We start from the raw sequence: 15,165 nt of genomic DNA, 5'->3' as shown, positions 1-15,165 counted from the left end.
CTGTTCTATCACAGTGAGACACCGGGGAGCCAGACACTGAGTGAGTAGCACTTATTTGTGCACGAGAATAAAAGATACCATATTCACTGCACGACACACCAACAAATCTCTTCCAACAATGAAGTTCACATTAGCAGTTCTGTGTGTCACATACAAGCATAGCATTTGACTTTCCTCTAATTTCTAGTCTTAGGTGGTACACATGTCTATGGGGCTAAGTGATCCTCCTGCCTCAGGCTACTCTAAGCCTTAAGGGGGGGGGGGGAAGGGGAACAAACCCCAAACCAAACCAGGAAAACCAGCAAAGCATCTTAAGCCCATCCTGAGAAAATGAGAACACAAGTATTTGTCTGCTTACTTCCAGCTTACTAGACACCTAGTCAATTAAATAAACTACCAGACGAGGGAGAGCGCTGGCCAAACCCCAATAAAACATTGCACATGAAGCCCCTACTGATGGGGTATGTGGTGAATGAAGATAACCTCTACTTTCAAATGTTTGAAATTCTCTGGTTTTTGATAAGCAGACATCAGACAACAGAAAACTTTCTCAATGTTACTAGACAATTAAGCAAACTTTTATTTAAGCTTACATTGTGGTACAGAAATACATTTCAACTGATTAAGAGTCCAACACCAACAAAGGAGAAATTATGGCACCAAGTCCTCCCTCCTGTAATCACACTAGGATCACTGTTCAGTCTACGGTTTGTCTTCTAGGCTTTGCTCCACACAAACCTTCGCGAATTTCAACATTAGAATTCTTAAATCTATAAGATGGCGATCGATCAGACCTCAAGCCAAAATCTACAGGGCTACAAAATCCAGCTTAAATAAGCACTGGTCCTCCAAACAGCAATTCAACACGTTGGGTACTGTGCTCATTACAGAATCAGACTGATAACGCTGACTGAAAGCCTCCTCAATGAGACATTCAATCATCAGCATGCGTAAAGTAAAAATCCAGACAGGGCTCCAACCACTCGATTTCAAATCAAGTAGATTCTGTATGCTTAGAAACGCTAAAATTGTTTCATTATAAATACGGAAGGGTAACAAAACATCACTGCGTCAGTCCAGAACTACTAAGAAAATAGAACAAGGGCAATAAATATGAAATCAATCTTAAGTCCCACAGTATTGCAAATGCCACTAACATGCCAACGCTTGAAAGCCCGCCCTTTGTTTTCAGAACATCGTGCTGTTTTAGCCGGTTATACATCCTCTAGCTGAGTAGCCTGGGCAGCCCTGGCTCTAGTCAGCCATTCATTTGGTCATGTGAACACCATGGTGAAAGACCAACAGTAACAGGTGAAGACAGCTCATATGCATCACAAAAAGAATTACTTTTAGGTCACAGATGGAAATGCCTGACTCTCCTTTAGTAGAAAGGGGTGGCAATGGTGGCTAAGGTAAAAGGCGACTGTACTTACTGAGATCAGGGTTTAAGATTAAATTTCTGCTTTGACCTGGTGGACATTCACTACTTAGGTAAGTTGGTGAAAGCATGGCAGGCACTCCATTAAAGCTCACTGCATAGCCTGTTTCCATGCAGGTGCCCCCTCCCCAACCCAAGACAGGGCTCCTCTGTGTAGCTGTGGCTAGCCTTGAACTCACAGATCCACCTGCCTCTGCCTCCAAGTGCCCAGGAGAATGGGTTCTCCTGCTAACCACCCCTGGACATTCAGTTTCGTTCAGATGATACATTCAATTTTGTCATTTATCTTCCCCAGAAGTTCATGCCAATAAGGAGACCACATTCTTTATGTCTTAGAAAAACTTAAGCCAGGGGACTATCTCTAAATTTCCCCACCTGGGTGTTAAGATTGTTATATAAGCCCACAGTGTACCAGTGTATTGCTGTATCAGGGTGAGGAAAGTTGAGGGAAGAGGGGAAATCACCCAGTAAGACTATAAATGCAGGAGCAACCACGATAACAGTAGGACACAAAACTGTAATTATTTTCTTACAAGGACAACTCGTGGAAGAAAAACTTTAATTGCCATTGCATAAAACACCTGTATGAAGTAAAAATTGGTTTTGAGTAACATTAGTAGAGAATATGCTCTAGAAAGTGGAGGTAACTGGATGTAAAAACTCTGGCAGCAATAGAACAGCCGTAGATGGTCAGCTGAGGCCAGCATCTAATGAGGACGAAAGCCTTGTCTGTGGGGGATTTTGGAGGATGCCTGTAGAAATATTACACTGTGCATAAACCAAATGGAATCATTTTCACACGTGTCGTAAAGAGTCATACAGTCAAAGTTCTTTTCCACATGCACTTCATTTCCACAGCAAGAGTGGCGTAGAACACCTAAACACAGAAGAGAGCATTCATGCAAGATATCTAACTCCTTGATATAATAACGCATACACTTCAAAATGATTACACTATCGTTACACCTAGGGCTTTCTGCAACTACAAGGTGGTGGTCATCGAAAGCACGGCCCCCAGTATCAACATCTAGAAAGCGGCCACCACCTCCTGTGTGTCTTCTCTTTTTGCGTTTTTTCTTCTTCATTTTTCTTAATCAACTCTGCTGCTGTTGCTGTTTCTTAGCAAAACTGGTAAAAACAAAATTGTAATCATTGAACATAGCACTCTGGCAATCAAGACGTTTAAAGCCTTCAATCTTCTGGGGTGAAGAAAGCACTGTGCGACATTTAGAGCTCTGGGGGAAAACACAAAACAAACATTAGCAATTCTGATCTCTAGATTGTTTTCAAACAAAACAATAATGCCCTGAATAGATAACTATCTTAAAACCCCATTTCTAGAGATTTACTGAAATTATGTTTGTGTGTATGCGTGCGTGCGAGGCAAGACCAGAGTTATATGATTCTTTGGTATTGCAGTCTCTGTGAGCCATCTGCTGCGGACGCTGAGATCTGAACTTAGGTCCTCTGATAAACCCAAGTGCTCTTAAATGCTGAGTGCTCTCTTCAGCCCCAAATGTGGCATTTTATTTGACCTTTTCTTCTCATGGGTTGGTGTGCACCTCTGAGGTGTCAACAGAGAGCAAGGTAGAACTTACTAACAGGTTGCCGTGCAGAACAAAGACTACTGAGAAACTGATGAAACACAGAAGCCTCTTCTCTGCCAAGTAGCTGCAGTCAGTGGCCTCAAGGCAAAGCCTGCTTCCTTCCCCTTAGGCTTTACTGCCCCTAGCAACCACAGGAGCTAGGCAGGAAGTGCTGGCCTTGCACGCACGTGCAAGACCTTGTACAGCCAAAAAAAAAAAAAAAAAAAAAAGAAAGAAAGAAAGAAAGAAGTCAAATTACCTGATTAACGAACAAGGTGGTCACAAATTTCCCTGGCTTGAAGACTTCCACAACTTTCCTGATCAGATCGTCATAGGAAGTCTGACTTAGGTTTGTTTCAAAGCTAACATAAGAAAATTCTGGTTCTGGGGTGATGTGAATAGTCCAATATGTTCCCTTGGAGAGAAGTTTTTGTTGTTAGTAGAAGAAAGGAGGAAACAGACAGCAAAACAACCCTCAGTCTTCTAATGACTTACATCTGACTTCATCCCATTCATCGAGTAGCCACAAGGATTGAACAGTGTGGCGTCAATGACAGAACCTGGTATCAGGTCACGAATTCCACTCTCACGAGTGACATCCTTTGCAGTAACACCGTCTTTCATGTAGAACTGGTCCATAACTGCTGGGTCAAGCTCGCTCATCAGAATTTCCAGGGTTTGATCTGGCTGATTGATTACTCGGCTCTCTGGGAAATCCAAAGTATACAGGTACCTACATAGAGGTAAAACAGTTTCTTCAACACAGCCGACAGATTAGAACAAGCCTTCCACTGCTTCTTTTAAGAAGCCCAGCCGGTAGTGGTGGCACCACTGGTAGGACTTGCTGAAGGATCACGAGTTCGGGGCCAGCCTGGGCTACACATTTTTAGGCCGGGAGTGGTGGCTCACGCCTTTAATCCCAGCACTCAGGAGGCAGAGGCAGGCAGATCGCTGTGAGTTCAAGGCCAGCTTGGTCTACAAAGGGAGTCCAGCAGGACAGCCAAGACTACACAGAGAAACCCTGTCTCAAAAAACCAAAAAGGAAAAAGAAAAACAGAAGCTCCAGCCCAACAGGGCAGGGGGTGCACACCTTCACTCACAGAGATGCCCAGGCCCCCTCTCCTAATGCCCACGCTTTAACCTTCACAGCAGCGGTGGTTGCCTGCACACAGTCAAGCCTGGAGTGGGAAGCAAGTGTGTCATGAGTCACCAACCTTAGCAGAAAAGCAAGGACAGCTGAGGGAAAAGTCAGTTTCATTTAAGGGTTCCAGGCAGGTTAGCCAAACTCTAGTGCATGGTCAAATACCCAAGGGTACAGATCTGGGCAATAAATTGGAGCCAATGGCTTACTAAAAAAATAATTTTTCATTAATTCATTCAACTACTCATTCATTTATTTAGTTTATTTTTGAGACAGGTTCACTGTGTTAACGTGGCTGTTCTGGAACTCACTCTGTAAACCAGGCTGCCCTAAAACTGCGTACTGGGATTAAAGGCGTGTGACACAGGACACATAAAGAAGGTGGGGATCACTGGGCAGTGGTGGTACACGCTTTTAATCCCAGCACTTGGGAGGCAGCAAACAGGCAGATCTTTGTGAGTTCAAGGTCAGCTTGGTCTACAGAGAGTTCCAGGGCAACCAGAGCTGGTTACACAGAGAAACTCTGTCTCAAAAAAAAGAGAAAAGAAAAAACTGGTAGGAATCTGAGAGAAGTTACAAGTAGGAATGGGATGTGAACATGACCAAGCACACAGAAAAAAATTGCAAAGCAACTTTGCAATGGGCATGGTAGTGCACTAATAAAAAAATGATTTATTTTTAATGCATTGGTGTTTTGCTTACATGTATGTCTGTGTGAGGGTGTCAGATCTTGAAGTTACAGACAGTTGTGGGCTGCCATGTGGTGTTGGGAATTGGACCTGGGTCCTCTGGAAGAGCAGCCAGTGCTCTTAACCACTAAGCTATCTCTCCAGCCGCAGTCGTACACTTTTAATCCCAGCTCTCAGAAGGCAGGTATAGGCACACTTCTTGAGTTTGATAAGTTGGGTCTACAATGTGGAATTCCAGGCCAGCCAGCTACATAGTAAAACTACCTCCAAAACAACAAAACTCAAACAAACTCCAACTTTACTTGCCCCCCCAAATTCCTTTACAGTATTAAGGAACAGTCCTAGGGCTTTACACACACAAGCTAAGTAAAAAACACCACACACCGAAACTACATCTCTAATTTTTTTCCCTTTCTATTTTATCTCACCAACTTGACTTTACTGGCCTTTTACCTCAGCCTCCAGTGTAGCTGGGATTAACAAGTGTCTAGCTTAAACACCACCACCCCCCAAAACTCATAAATATAGGCAACAAACCCAAATCAAAATTACATACCAACAGTCAGAATTCATACGTCCCATACAATATGCTGCTCCATCTGTGAGGAAAGAGTATTTTTTAAAAAATTCCTTTAACAGGGTAGCTTATTATCGGCCATTCAATAAACAGTATTATTTGCCGCTGATTAGTAATGTCCTCAGTGAATAGAAATTAAGGCAGGTCAATTCTAATGAGAAAATCATGTTTTTTGCTATGTTTTATGTGTATGAGTTTGCACATGGGTGTTTTGTGTCCATAGAGGCCAGGTCCATTACCACGTGGGCACCAGGAACCAAACCTGAGTCCTTTGCAAGAGTAACAAGTAACCCCTTTTTTGGGTTATTTCAAGACAGAGTTTCTCTGTGTAGCCTTGGCTGTCCTGAATTAGCTTTGTAGAGCAGGGTGGCCTGGAACTCACAGGGATCATCCTGCCTCTGTCTCCCCAAGTGCTGAGATCACAGACGTGCACCTCCCTGCCTGGCTGGAGCAACAACTGCTTAATATTTAAGCTGCTTTACTTACATATCCTCCCGAAACAGTTTCAACACTTCTCTTAGCACAGTCAATTCCCACCACTATCTGGCAATGAGTAGTGTGTGACGTCACAAATAGCTGGCAAATGTCTAAAGTCTTTTACTTCTTATAGTGTCGAAGATCAAATTCAGGGCCTCACACTTGCTAAGTATGCATTCACCATTATTTGCAAACTACACATACTGTGTCCCCAGATTTTCACCTTTTAATCCATTTCTTTAAGTGATTGTGCAAAATCATTAAGACTTCTTGGGTTGGGGGCTGGAGAGATGGCTCAGAGGTTAAGAGCACTGACTGCTCTTCCAGAGGTCCTTAGTTCAATTCCCAGCAACCAGGTGGTGGCTCACAGCCATCTATAATGAGATCTGGTGCCTTCTGGAGATAAAGCACTCATATAAAATAAATCTTTTAAAAAACCCGCTCTTCTTTAAATAGTTGTGTCCCCACTGCAGAAGGCAAGAAAGAATTGCTATACTCTAACTTTTACTTACTTGGGAAAATTGCATTAAGAAACTCGATTTCTTCCTGGAAATTCCGGTGTGGGTATCCTTGGTGAGAAGGCTTCATGAAATTCTTACGAGAATAAAAGAAGCTCTGGGGGGAGGGGATTGATTGATTTAATATTTTTTCTGAATCAATTTTCTACATATAAAAACAAAACCAAAACTTTATAAATATTTAAGTTTCAACTGTGAAGGGCATATAGCAGCCACCGGCTTTCACTACTGCAATGTAGGTCTTAAACTGGAATACAAGATAGTGTGTCTATTGACGGATCAGAACCATAGAGACAAAGTACATTCCTTCCTAGAGCAGTGGCTCTTCTGAAGGCGTTAGGTCTGATGCCCAGCACTCACATGTACACTCATTGGCCCTAACTCCAGCCCCAGGGATCTGATGTCCTATCCTGGCCTCCATGGGCACTAGGCACACAGTAAGCAAAACATTCATATGCACGCATTAAATAAGCAAACAGGGCCTCACGATGTATACCAGTCACACTCCCCCTGCCTCGGCCTCCCAGATTTCTTTTTTCCTCTCTTTGGTTTTCGAGGCAGGGTTTCTCCGTGTGGCCTTGGCTGTCCTGGGCTCACCTCAAACTCAGAGATCCGCCTGCCTCTGCCTCTGAGTGCTGGGATTGTAGGCATGCGCCAATTGTGCCAGGCCGTTTTAGATTTCTTACAAGGGTAGTTGATAATCAAAACTGCACTAGTGGGGCGGGCATGTGGCTCACAGCTTTAAGGACACTAAAGCCTGAGAACAGCAAACCCGCCCCATCTCTTCCCATCCCACAAAGTAGGCTGGGTGTGGGACCAGGCACTTGTAATTCCAGAACTCTGAAAGGAGAGGCAGGAGGACTGAGTTTTAGGCAAGCAGGCATATGTGATAACATCCTGTATTACAAAACAAAAAAGCCAAAGCCCCAACAGTATTGGCAAGGCAGGCAGTACAATTTAACACAGAGCATTTCACTAGCATACTGTGAGGCTTGGGTTCAGTTCCAACCGGAGGTGTAAAGAAACCAAAATTCTGAGATTTTAATGACATCCCTTTCCTTGAGGTAAAATATTAAACTCCAAACAGAAATTATTCATCAGTTTTACATAACATGTCTGGGTACTTACTTGAATTGAGTCAAACCCACTGTAATCCCTAGCAAGCTTCAACAGGGGAACCAGTGCTTTCAGTAAGAGGGTGGTGCCACATGTCTTCAAAATGAAACGTCTCTTGGAGACAAACATGCTACTCTCACTGCAACAGAAAGGCACAAGAGCATTACTGCACCATGTATTACTGAAAATACAATTAATCTATTCATCAATATTTGTGACGTTTACATCACTGACGAATGTATTTTTATGCATTTATGTACCAACACCAAAGCAATTAGCTTTTTATCCTTTTAGGTTATATCCTATAACATGCATTCAGTCTTTCCTCATACCCACTAATATTTAGCCTCCTCTTCTTTTATACATACATACATTTCTCCCAATATTGTGTGACCTTGCTTGAAAAGAATACATTTCAAGCACATCCATTTTTCCTGCAATTGTGGAATTTCATTTTTCTTAAGAGTGAATAGTATAGCTGGGCGGTAGTGGCACACGCCTTTAATCCCAGCACTCGGTGGATCTCTGTGAGTTCAAGGCCAGCCTGATCTACAAAGCAAGTCCAGGACAGCCAAGGCTGCACAGAGAAACCCTGTCTCAACCCCCCCTCCAACCCAAACCAAACAAAGAAAAGCCCCCCAAAACAAGCTTGTACCACCATGTCTGGCACCCATCACTATTTACTAAGTACGTACTTTACCTCATTTTGGGCACTACTGCTTACGTGGTTTTTTCATTTAACTAGATAACAAACTTTGTGAGAAAATCTATGTTTTTACACATCATATCTACTTGGCATGGCGCATAAGTAAGCATTTTATTAAACATCTGCCTATGATAAACACAGACTTAATTTTTTAAAAAAACCAGGCATTATGTATATTACTTAGTGCTAGGCTTAAGCCCACAGTAAAAGTAGGCATCCAAAGCATGTATTGGTTAAACTAACTTCACACCTAATTTAGTCAATGGCATTTTTATACTAATATAGCAACCTGATTGTAATGGAGCAAAATTTCATACCCTGTCAGAAACTGGGGCAGAGATCAGTGGGAATGGGTGGGATATTAGAATTTAGTGTTTCTCTTTCATCCAATAGACACTGCTGCTAACTATGTAGGAAACACGGCAACTGTCACAAAGAGCTGCTAGGCAAGGCTTAAAAAAAAACTACCTAGAAACACAAAAATCACATTTTATGCCAGATTCTTCTTCTTCTTCTTTTTTTGAGACAGGGTTTCTCTATGTAGCCTTAGCTGTCCTGAACACACTTTGTAGACTAAGCCTGCCTCTGCCTCCCATGAGCCACCACAACCGGCTTCATGCTAGATTATTAAAACTGGAGGAAAACCAATTCTGATGATGAGAAGAGTGTGGGTTCCACAGAGGCTGTGATCAGGGCAGCAGCTCAGTCACACTGTAGCACTTACCTGAGTACATAAGCTTCCTGCTTGTCAGTCTTTGTCACACTTATGATTGAGCACTGCACATCCTTCAAAAGGACGTCCCACTCAGATCTGTTATTCAACAAAAAACAAAATTAACAAACAGTGCTATTTCTACCAGACTAATTTATCCTTTCACGAAAACTTTTGTCCCCCATGTTAGAGATCAAACCTGGTCTCCGTTCACAGCCGTGGCCTCTGTCTCCTGAGTGCTGGGACTGAAGGCGTGCACTACCACTGCGTGGCTTCTCAGCAGTTACTTCAGTACTTACTACTAACCTTCTAATCCATACACTTCCTTGTGTGGGTTTTTTGCACAGGGTACAACATCCTTGGATTTTATCCATTTTCATGCCAGAAGCAGCATGCGTGTCCTAAGTTGTACCAACCAAAAATATCTGCAAATGTCTAAGTCAATGAGAAAGCATCCTTTAAAAACAAAGTATATCAGAATTACACATTTGCTTTACTAAGCTGTGACAGTTTAATAATTTCCAATCACTATATTAGTATGTGATCCTAATGTGTTGGCTTTGTTAGCTATAAAATTGAAAGCTATTAGGGCCAGACACACCTTTAATCCCAGCACTCAGGAGGCAGAGGCAGGTGGCTCTCTGTGAGTTCTAGGCCAGCCTGGTCTCCAAAGTGAGTTCAGGACAGCCATGGCTACATAGAGAAACCCTGTCTCAAAAAACCAAAACAAACAACAAAAACCCAGATAAAACCAAATGGATACAACAGTTAATACAGGCTAGCAATCATGGTGGTGTTCAGGAATAAAGCACACACCTACCATTATCACCAACTCCAATGTACTTCTAAACAGATTAAAACTGAGAAAATGCCTTAGCCAACTGCATAAAGCCCTGTTGTATCCTATAATATGGACAGCAATACAGCCTTTCCTCTAAATCAAAACAAAATAAGACAAACAAACAAAAATCAGAATCAGCAGCACACTTGTAACATTGGGAGTTTGAGACAGGTCTGTCCTTGAATTCAGATGTCCACTTGCTGCTGCCTCCCATGTGCCTACATGCAGAGCACTGTACTGCCTTCAACCTTATCTTCCTTTCCTGCCATGATTTCTTTTGTTGAGCCTCTGGCTGTAAGACACTATGTATCTTCACAATCACTTGGTTCATAAAGTCCAACTGCTTGACTTAAGATTTTTAAACTGATTCTTTTCATTCCATGATAGAAAAAAACACTGACTACTTTGAACATCACTATTAGTTGAGGAAGAAGCATGCTGGGTTGCTAAGGTGGAGGAAGCACAATATAGTTGTCTCTTAGGACCAGACAGCCTGGACAAAGCCGAGTACTGTGCTCAGCACCTGTGAATATGCTCGTACCCTCCCACTGGCGAGGCCAAGCACCAGGCTAGCACCAACCACAAGCTGATACTCAGTTCCAGCCTAGCGCACACAAGGTCCAGCTTCCCCTCAAACTAAAAGCGAGTAGCCATTATGGAAAACAGTATAGAAACTACTCCCCCAGCATAATTTTTAATAGCTTAAAAAAGGGAAACCCCATCAAATGCTACAAAGCTATCGAATCAAGGACATTATCATTAAGCAGTCATAAATATTCTAATATTCCATCCTCTACACAGACACATATATATCAGCAAACACAAACACACATACTCCAAAAATTTCAGAAGGGAAGAGTAGTCTGTGTTTAACAAGTACAGGTTATGCTATGTGAGCACTGAGAGCAAATACGGAAAAAATTATAGTTATGCACGCACTGAACACATACAGACCTTTCTTGTTCTACCACATCATTACTCTTTATCATCTTTATACTACTGCTTTAGGTATAAGTAAGCCACAGACTTTTTACAAATCCTACACAAGAAAACTGAACAGTACTAGTAGGCTGACAGAATGAAGTCAGAAACAAGAGTAGAGTTAAACTTCAGTCACCTGAAATGCTGATTTAAAAAAAAGACAGTACACGGATTCTATTGTCAGATGCAGCTGAGCCAGAGACTATCCCAACACGCTGTTCAAAGATTTTCATCTATAAATGTAGGTGATTACATACCACTTCCTAAAATAAAATGGCTAGTTCCAAAGTGCAGTTTGCCCAGTCCCTGTCTAAAATTCAATGGAAGCTACCAAATTAGTGAGCATACAAAGCTTGAACTCACAGTAATCCTCCTCCCTCTGCCTCCCGAGTGCTGGGATTAAAGGAGTGCGCTACCACGCCCGGGTTATCCACTGAGTTCTTGCCAGACAGAAATCTTACAAACATGAAAAGATGTCCAACTCCATAATTCAGCAACAAATCCTTGTGTGTGTCCATGTAGCCCTCGGCAACCTGCTTACGTAGACAAGGATAGCTTCAACCTGCCTGCCTCTGCCTCTCAAATGCTTGGATTAAAAGCATGTGCCAGAATACCCCGCCAGCAGTGCAGTTTGTTTTTCCGAGAAAGGGTTTCTCTGTATAGCTGCCGCTGGCCTTGAACTCAAAGATCCACTTGGCTCTGCCTCTGTTGGGATTAAAGGCTTGCAGCAGCAGCGCCACAAACACACATCCAGCAATGAAAAGGTCCTTCATAACCCATTCCTCCCTTTATAAGGCTGCCAGTCCGCCACTGACCAGTCTTGTCAGATTAGTTTTCGGTTCCTAGTTTTACAGCGTGTCCTTTTGTCTGACTTCTCCTCAGCATATCTGCTTACATTAGCATTCATGTTTTGCATATTATCAATGGTTCATTTATTGTTGGGCAGCATTCTGTTGTATCCACTATCCACTGTTTTAATTTTATTTTAACTTTTGGGGACAAGATCTCACTATGTAGGATACCAGGCTGGTTTGAAACTCACTTGTGGCCCAGGCTGGCCCCTGCTTCCCCAGTGCTGAGAATAAAGGTGCATGACACCAATCCCTAACTACTTCCTCACTCTTTAGCACATTTCCAGTTTGGTGGTTAACACAAAACTGCCACTAAAATTCCTAGGCTTTGGCTGGTAAACAGAACAGACCAATTGGGGTCATTCTTTTTATCAGGCCTAAGAAGGTTGTTTAAAGTGTTCCGTTGCTTCTTGCTGAAGGCCCGCAGGGCGTGGTATGGCACACACTAAAGAAACAGAGGAAGGCTGATCTCTGTGAGTTTGAGGCCAGCCTGGTCTACAGAGTCCAGGACAGCCAGAGTTGTTACAAAGAGAAGCCCTGTCTTGAAAAACCAACCAACAAAATAACCAAACAACAAAAGCGATCCCTATTTCAAAACTTATTCTTTTAATTCTTTCTGTAGACAAGGATTCAATATGCTTAAAAATAAACTGCTTCTTTAATTGTCTTTTAGTCTGTCTGTTCACATTGATAAACTTCTGCAACCTTGGCCTAAAAAAAGAACAGAATCAAAAGCTGTTAATACCATAACTACTGTAAATATCATTTATTTAATCCTATTACCCCATGGTCACCGATGCAGGGTCCCCTACAAGTCTCCTTGTTTAGCCACTGACTAGGTGGTTTATCTACTACCTTTATGCCCTTTTTCAGGCACTTCTCTTTTTCTGTTTTGTTTTTTGGGTTTTTTTTGGAGACAGGGTTTCTCTGTGTAACCCTGACTGTCCTGGGCTCTCTGTACACCAGACTGAGATTGTCCTTCGTCTGCCTCTCGACCAATGTACCCTCAGCTTGCTTGGTACTGGAAAATAGTTGGGTGTGAACTCTTTCAAGTGTTTTGAACAGAACTCAGCTACTACTACTTGACTGAAGCTAGCTGTAAATACCTACAAAGGTATTTAATGTGTAAAAATCACATGCAAACAGTAAAAATTTCAATTTCTGGTTACACACAAAGTAAGTATGCTTTTCAAACATTTAAAGAAAGCAGCACCAGTCCTTGGTGGCACTTGCAAGGTGGAGACAGGTGGTGAGCCTGTCTAGGACCCAGTTCCAGGACAGCAAAGGACTATACAGAGAAACACTGTCTCAGACCCAGCTTCCCTCTACTCAGGGGCCATTTTAATTATTCAATTATACACACACACACACACACACACACACACACACAAACATTTATTTTATGACTATGGGTGTTTTGCCTATGTGGGTGCCCAGCACAAAGGGGCGTCAAATCCCCCGAAACCGGAGTTACAGCTAGTTGTGAACTGGTATGTGGGTGCTGGAAACTGGAAATGCCAGAATGGGACCCCAAAAATGGATCAGAGGTTAAGAGCATTTCTAGGGTCCCATTCTGGCATTTTCAACTAGGAAGCTGAGAAAATCTTCCCTTTACTGATGGTGTTATAGATCACCTCAGCTTCCAAATGGTTTTGTAATTGCCCAGAGCACCCCCTCATTCAGTCCCTACCAAGATTTTCTAGGAAATAAAACCTGGTAGCACTAACTTTTCAAGAAAGGAATTTGTGAAAGGAATAAGCTGCTTCGTGGTTATTATGAGAAAATGAACGTGAAAGGTGTTAACAACTGAAAAATGGCACACATGTCACACGAGGCTTTAAAACTGAGATCCTAACACATGAACTACATTTTCCCCTACAATGGAAACGTCCTCCGCAGCAACTAGTAGGAACTGCGTTTCCCAGTGTGCCTTAAAGTCTCGGCAGCACGTGGCCACCGGGATTCTCTCTCCTCGCTTTTTGTCAGAGGACGGTTGCAACGCGCAGCCAACATTCCTAAAACGCCCATTGGTCCACACCCTGGGGCCAGGCTCCCCAGAGGAGCCCACGAGCTCATTGGTCCGCCTCTCAATGAACCGGACCACGCCGGTTCCTCCGCCACCCCGGTGGCATTGGCGCGCCGAGGAGCCCGGCGGAGCCCGCGTTACCCGGTCACTGAAGCCCGCAGCTGGTGTCACCGCCGCCGGGTCCAAGCATGCTCAGTGTCAGGCGTACTTCTTTGCGCGATCTCATTCTCACAGTGAGATGAGCAACAGCCCTTCGCGCGACGCCCCGCCGTCGCCTGCGACCCCCGGAGCACGAGCTGGGGGGCCCCCAGGTTTTCCCCTCGCTGCTGCTTAAGGCATTATTGAATAGCCCCCCCCCCCCCGGGCTGACCAGCTTCTACCTTGGGGGGGGGGGGCTGCGCACGCTGTTCACCCACCTCCCCTCCGTGCTCTCCCGGACCTCAGCTCCGTAACATGTTACACAAGCCAAGGTCAGGAGGCCGGGGAGCACGCCCCGGGAGGGTCCCGAGGCGCTCGGCTGCGGGGCACGGCGGGGCCCAGCACTGCGACACGGCCGCTCCCGCCCAAGCGCCCCGCGCGGCCGCCGCCTCCCCCGCGGCAGGAGGCCTGCTCGGCGCCCCGCGGCCCAGGCCCGCCCAGCTCCCGCTCCGCCCGCCCCCCCACCCCCACCCCTCACCCGCCGCAAACGAGCCACACCTGCCGGAGGGCCGCGAGCCCCGCGACCGGGCCCCGCCGCCCCAGCCCCCGCCGGCCGCCGGCGACGTTACCTGAGCACGCGGCCGCGCCGGCCTCCTCCCCTCCCCCAGGCGCCGGCGGTCCCCGCAACGGGCGGCGGGAGAAGCCCGTTCCCGCCCGCCGACCTGGCCCCACCTGAGGCGGAGACTCGTGCCTTCGCAGGCGGCGGCGGCGAGCCACCCCTCAGGCCCCGGTACCCACCTTGGGATAGTGCGAAGATCCCCAGATCCCTGGCTTGCGTCGGACTGCTGCCTGGAGAACCAGACCTCCAGCAGCTTCTCGGTCCCTTCGAAAAAATGTGCAGCTTCCATCACCGTGAGACTAGCGAACAACCAACAACCACAGAAAATCAACTAAATTAAATCTCTTCTCCCGCCGCCGCTGCGGATTGTTCCAGCTGTGTTACTAAAGTTCAGGTTCCTTTTTTTTTTTTTTTTGCTATAATTTTATATTAACTTTTTTTTAAAAAAAGGACTAATAAAATTTTCCCGGCTATTTTTGTGAGCGAAAGTTGAACGTGAGTCTGTTGGAAATTAGAGGCAGATACAGTTCAGTCTCTTGTAGTCCGCTGCTTTCCCGTTAGAGAGAGTTGAGCGAGCGCTAGCTAATGTCGCCGGCCATACTGTGTAAGCGAGGGGTCTGCGTGAGCGCAGACCTTATATAAGGCATCCTCCCTGGCAGGCCAGGAAGTGACGCAATCGGCCCGCCCTCGGGGCCTCATAGGGGCAGTTTCGTGTCAGTCAAACGTCGCCGAGCGCCGGGTGGCTGGCG

The 15,165-nt window shown here is 44.9% G+C and overlaps 1 protein-coding gene across 2 annotated transcripts; it reads right to left on the bottom strand.

Annotated features, from left to right (window-relative positions):
* Positions 1 to 1,980: 1,980 nt before the first annotated feature.
* AMD1 (adenosylmethionine decarboxylase 1) lies at positions 1,981 to 15,053 on the bottom strand. Of its 2 annotated transcripts, none has more exons than XM_084777720.1 (8): positions 14,596 to 15,053; positions 8,973 to 9,059; positions 7,555 to 7,681; positions 6,421 to 6,523; positions 5,411 to 5,453; positions 3,520 to 3,757; positions 3,284 to 3,439; positions 1,981 to 2,673 (listed from the first exon to the last, which is right to left on the bottom strand). In XM_084777720.1, exons 1-8 carry the CDS (start codon positions 14,703 to 14,705, stop codon positions 2,533 to 2,535), a joined length of 1,005 nt encoding a protein of 334 aa, XP_084633846.1. In that variant the 5' UTR covers positions 14,706 to 15,053; the 3' UTR covers positions 1,981 to 2,532. The 2 variants fall into 2 exon arrangements, with proteins under 2 accessions (XP_084633846.1, XP_084633847.1); XM_084777721.1 differs by lacking the exon at positions 14,596 to 15,053 and adding an exon at positions 14,076 to 14,207.
* Positions 15,054 to 15,165: the final 112 nt, after the last annotated feature.

The sequence above is a fragment of the Acomys minous genome, assembly GCF_964271855.1.
Source record: "Acomys minous genome assembly, chromosome: 3".
Classification (NCBI taxonomy): domain Eukaryota; kingdom Metazoa; phylum Chordata; class Mammalia; order Rodentia; family Muridae; genus Acomys; species Acomys minous.
The sequence above is the reverse complement of the archived record's forward strand: the minus strand, read 5'-3'. Positions and strand labels throughout refer to the sequence as shown.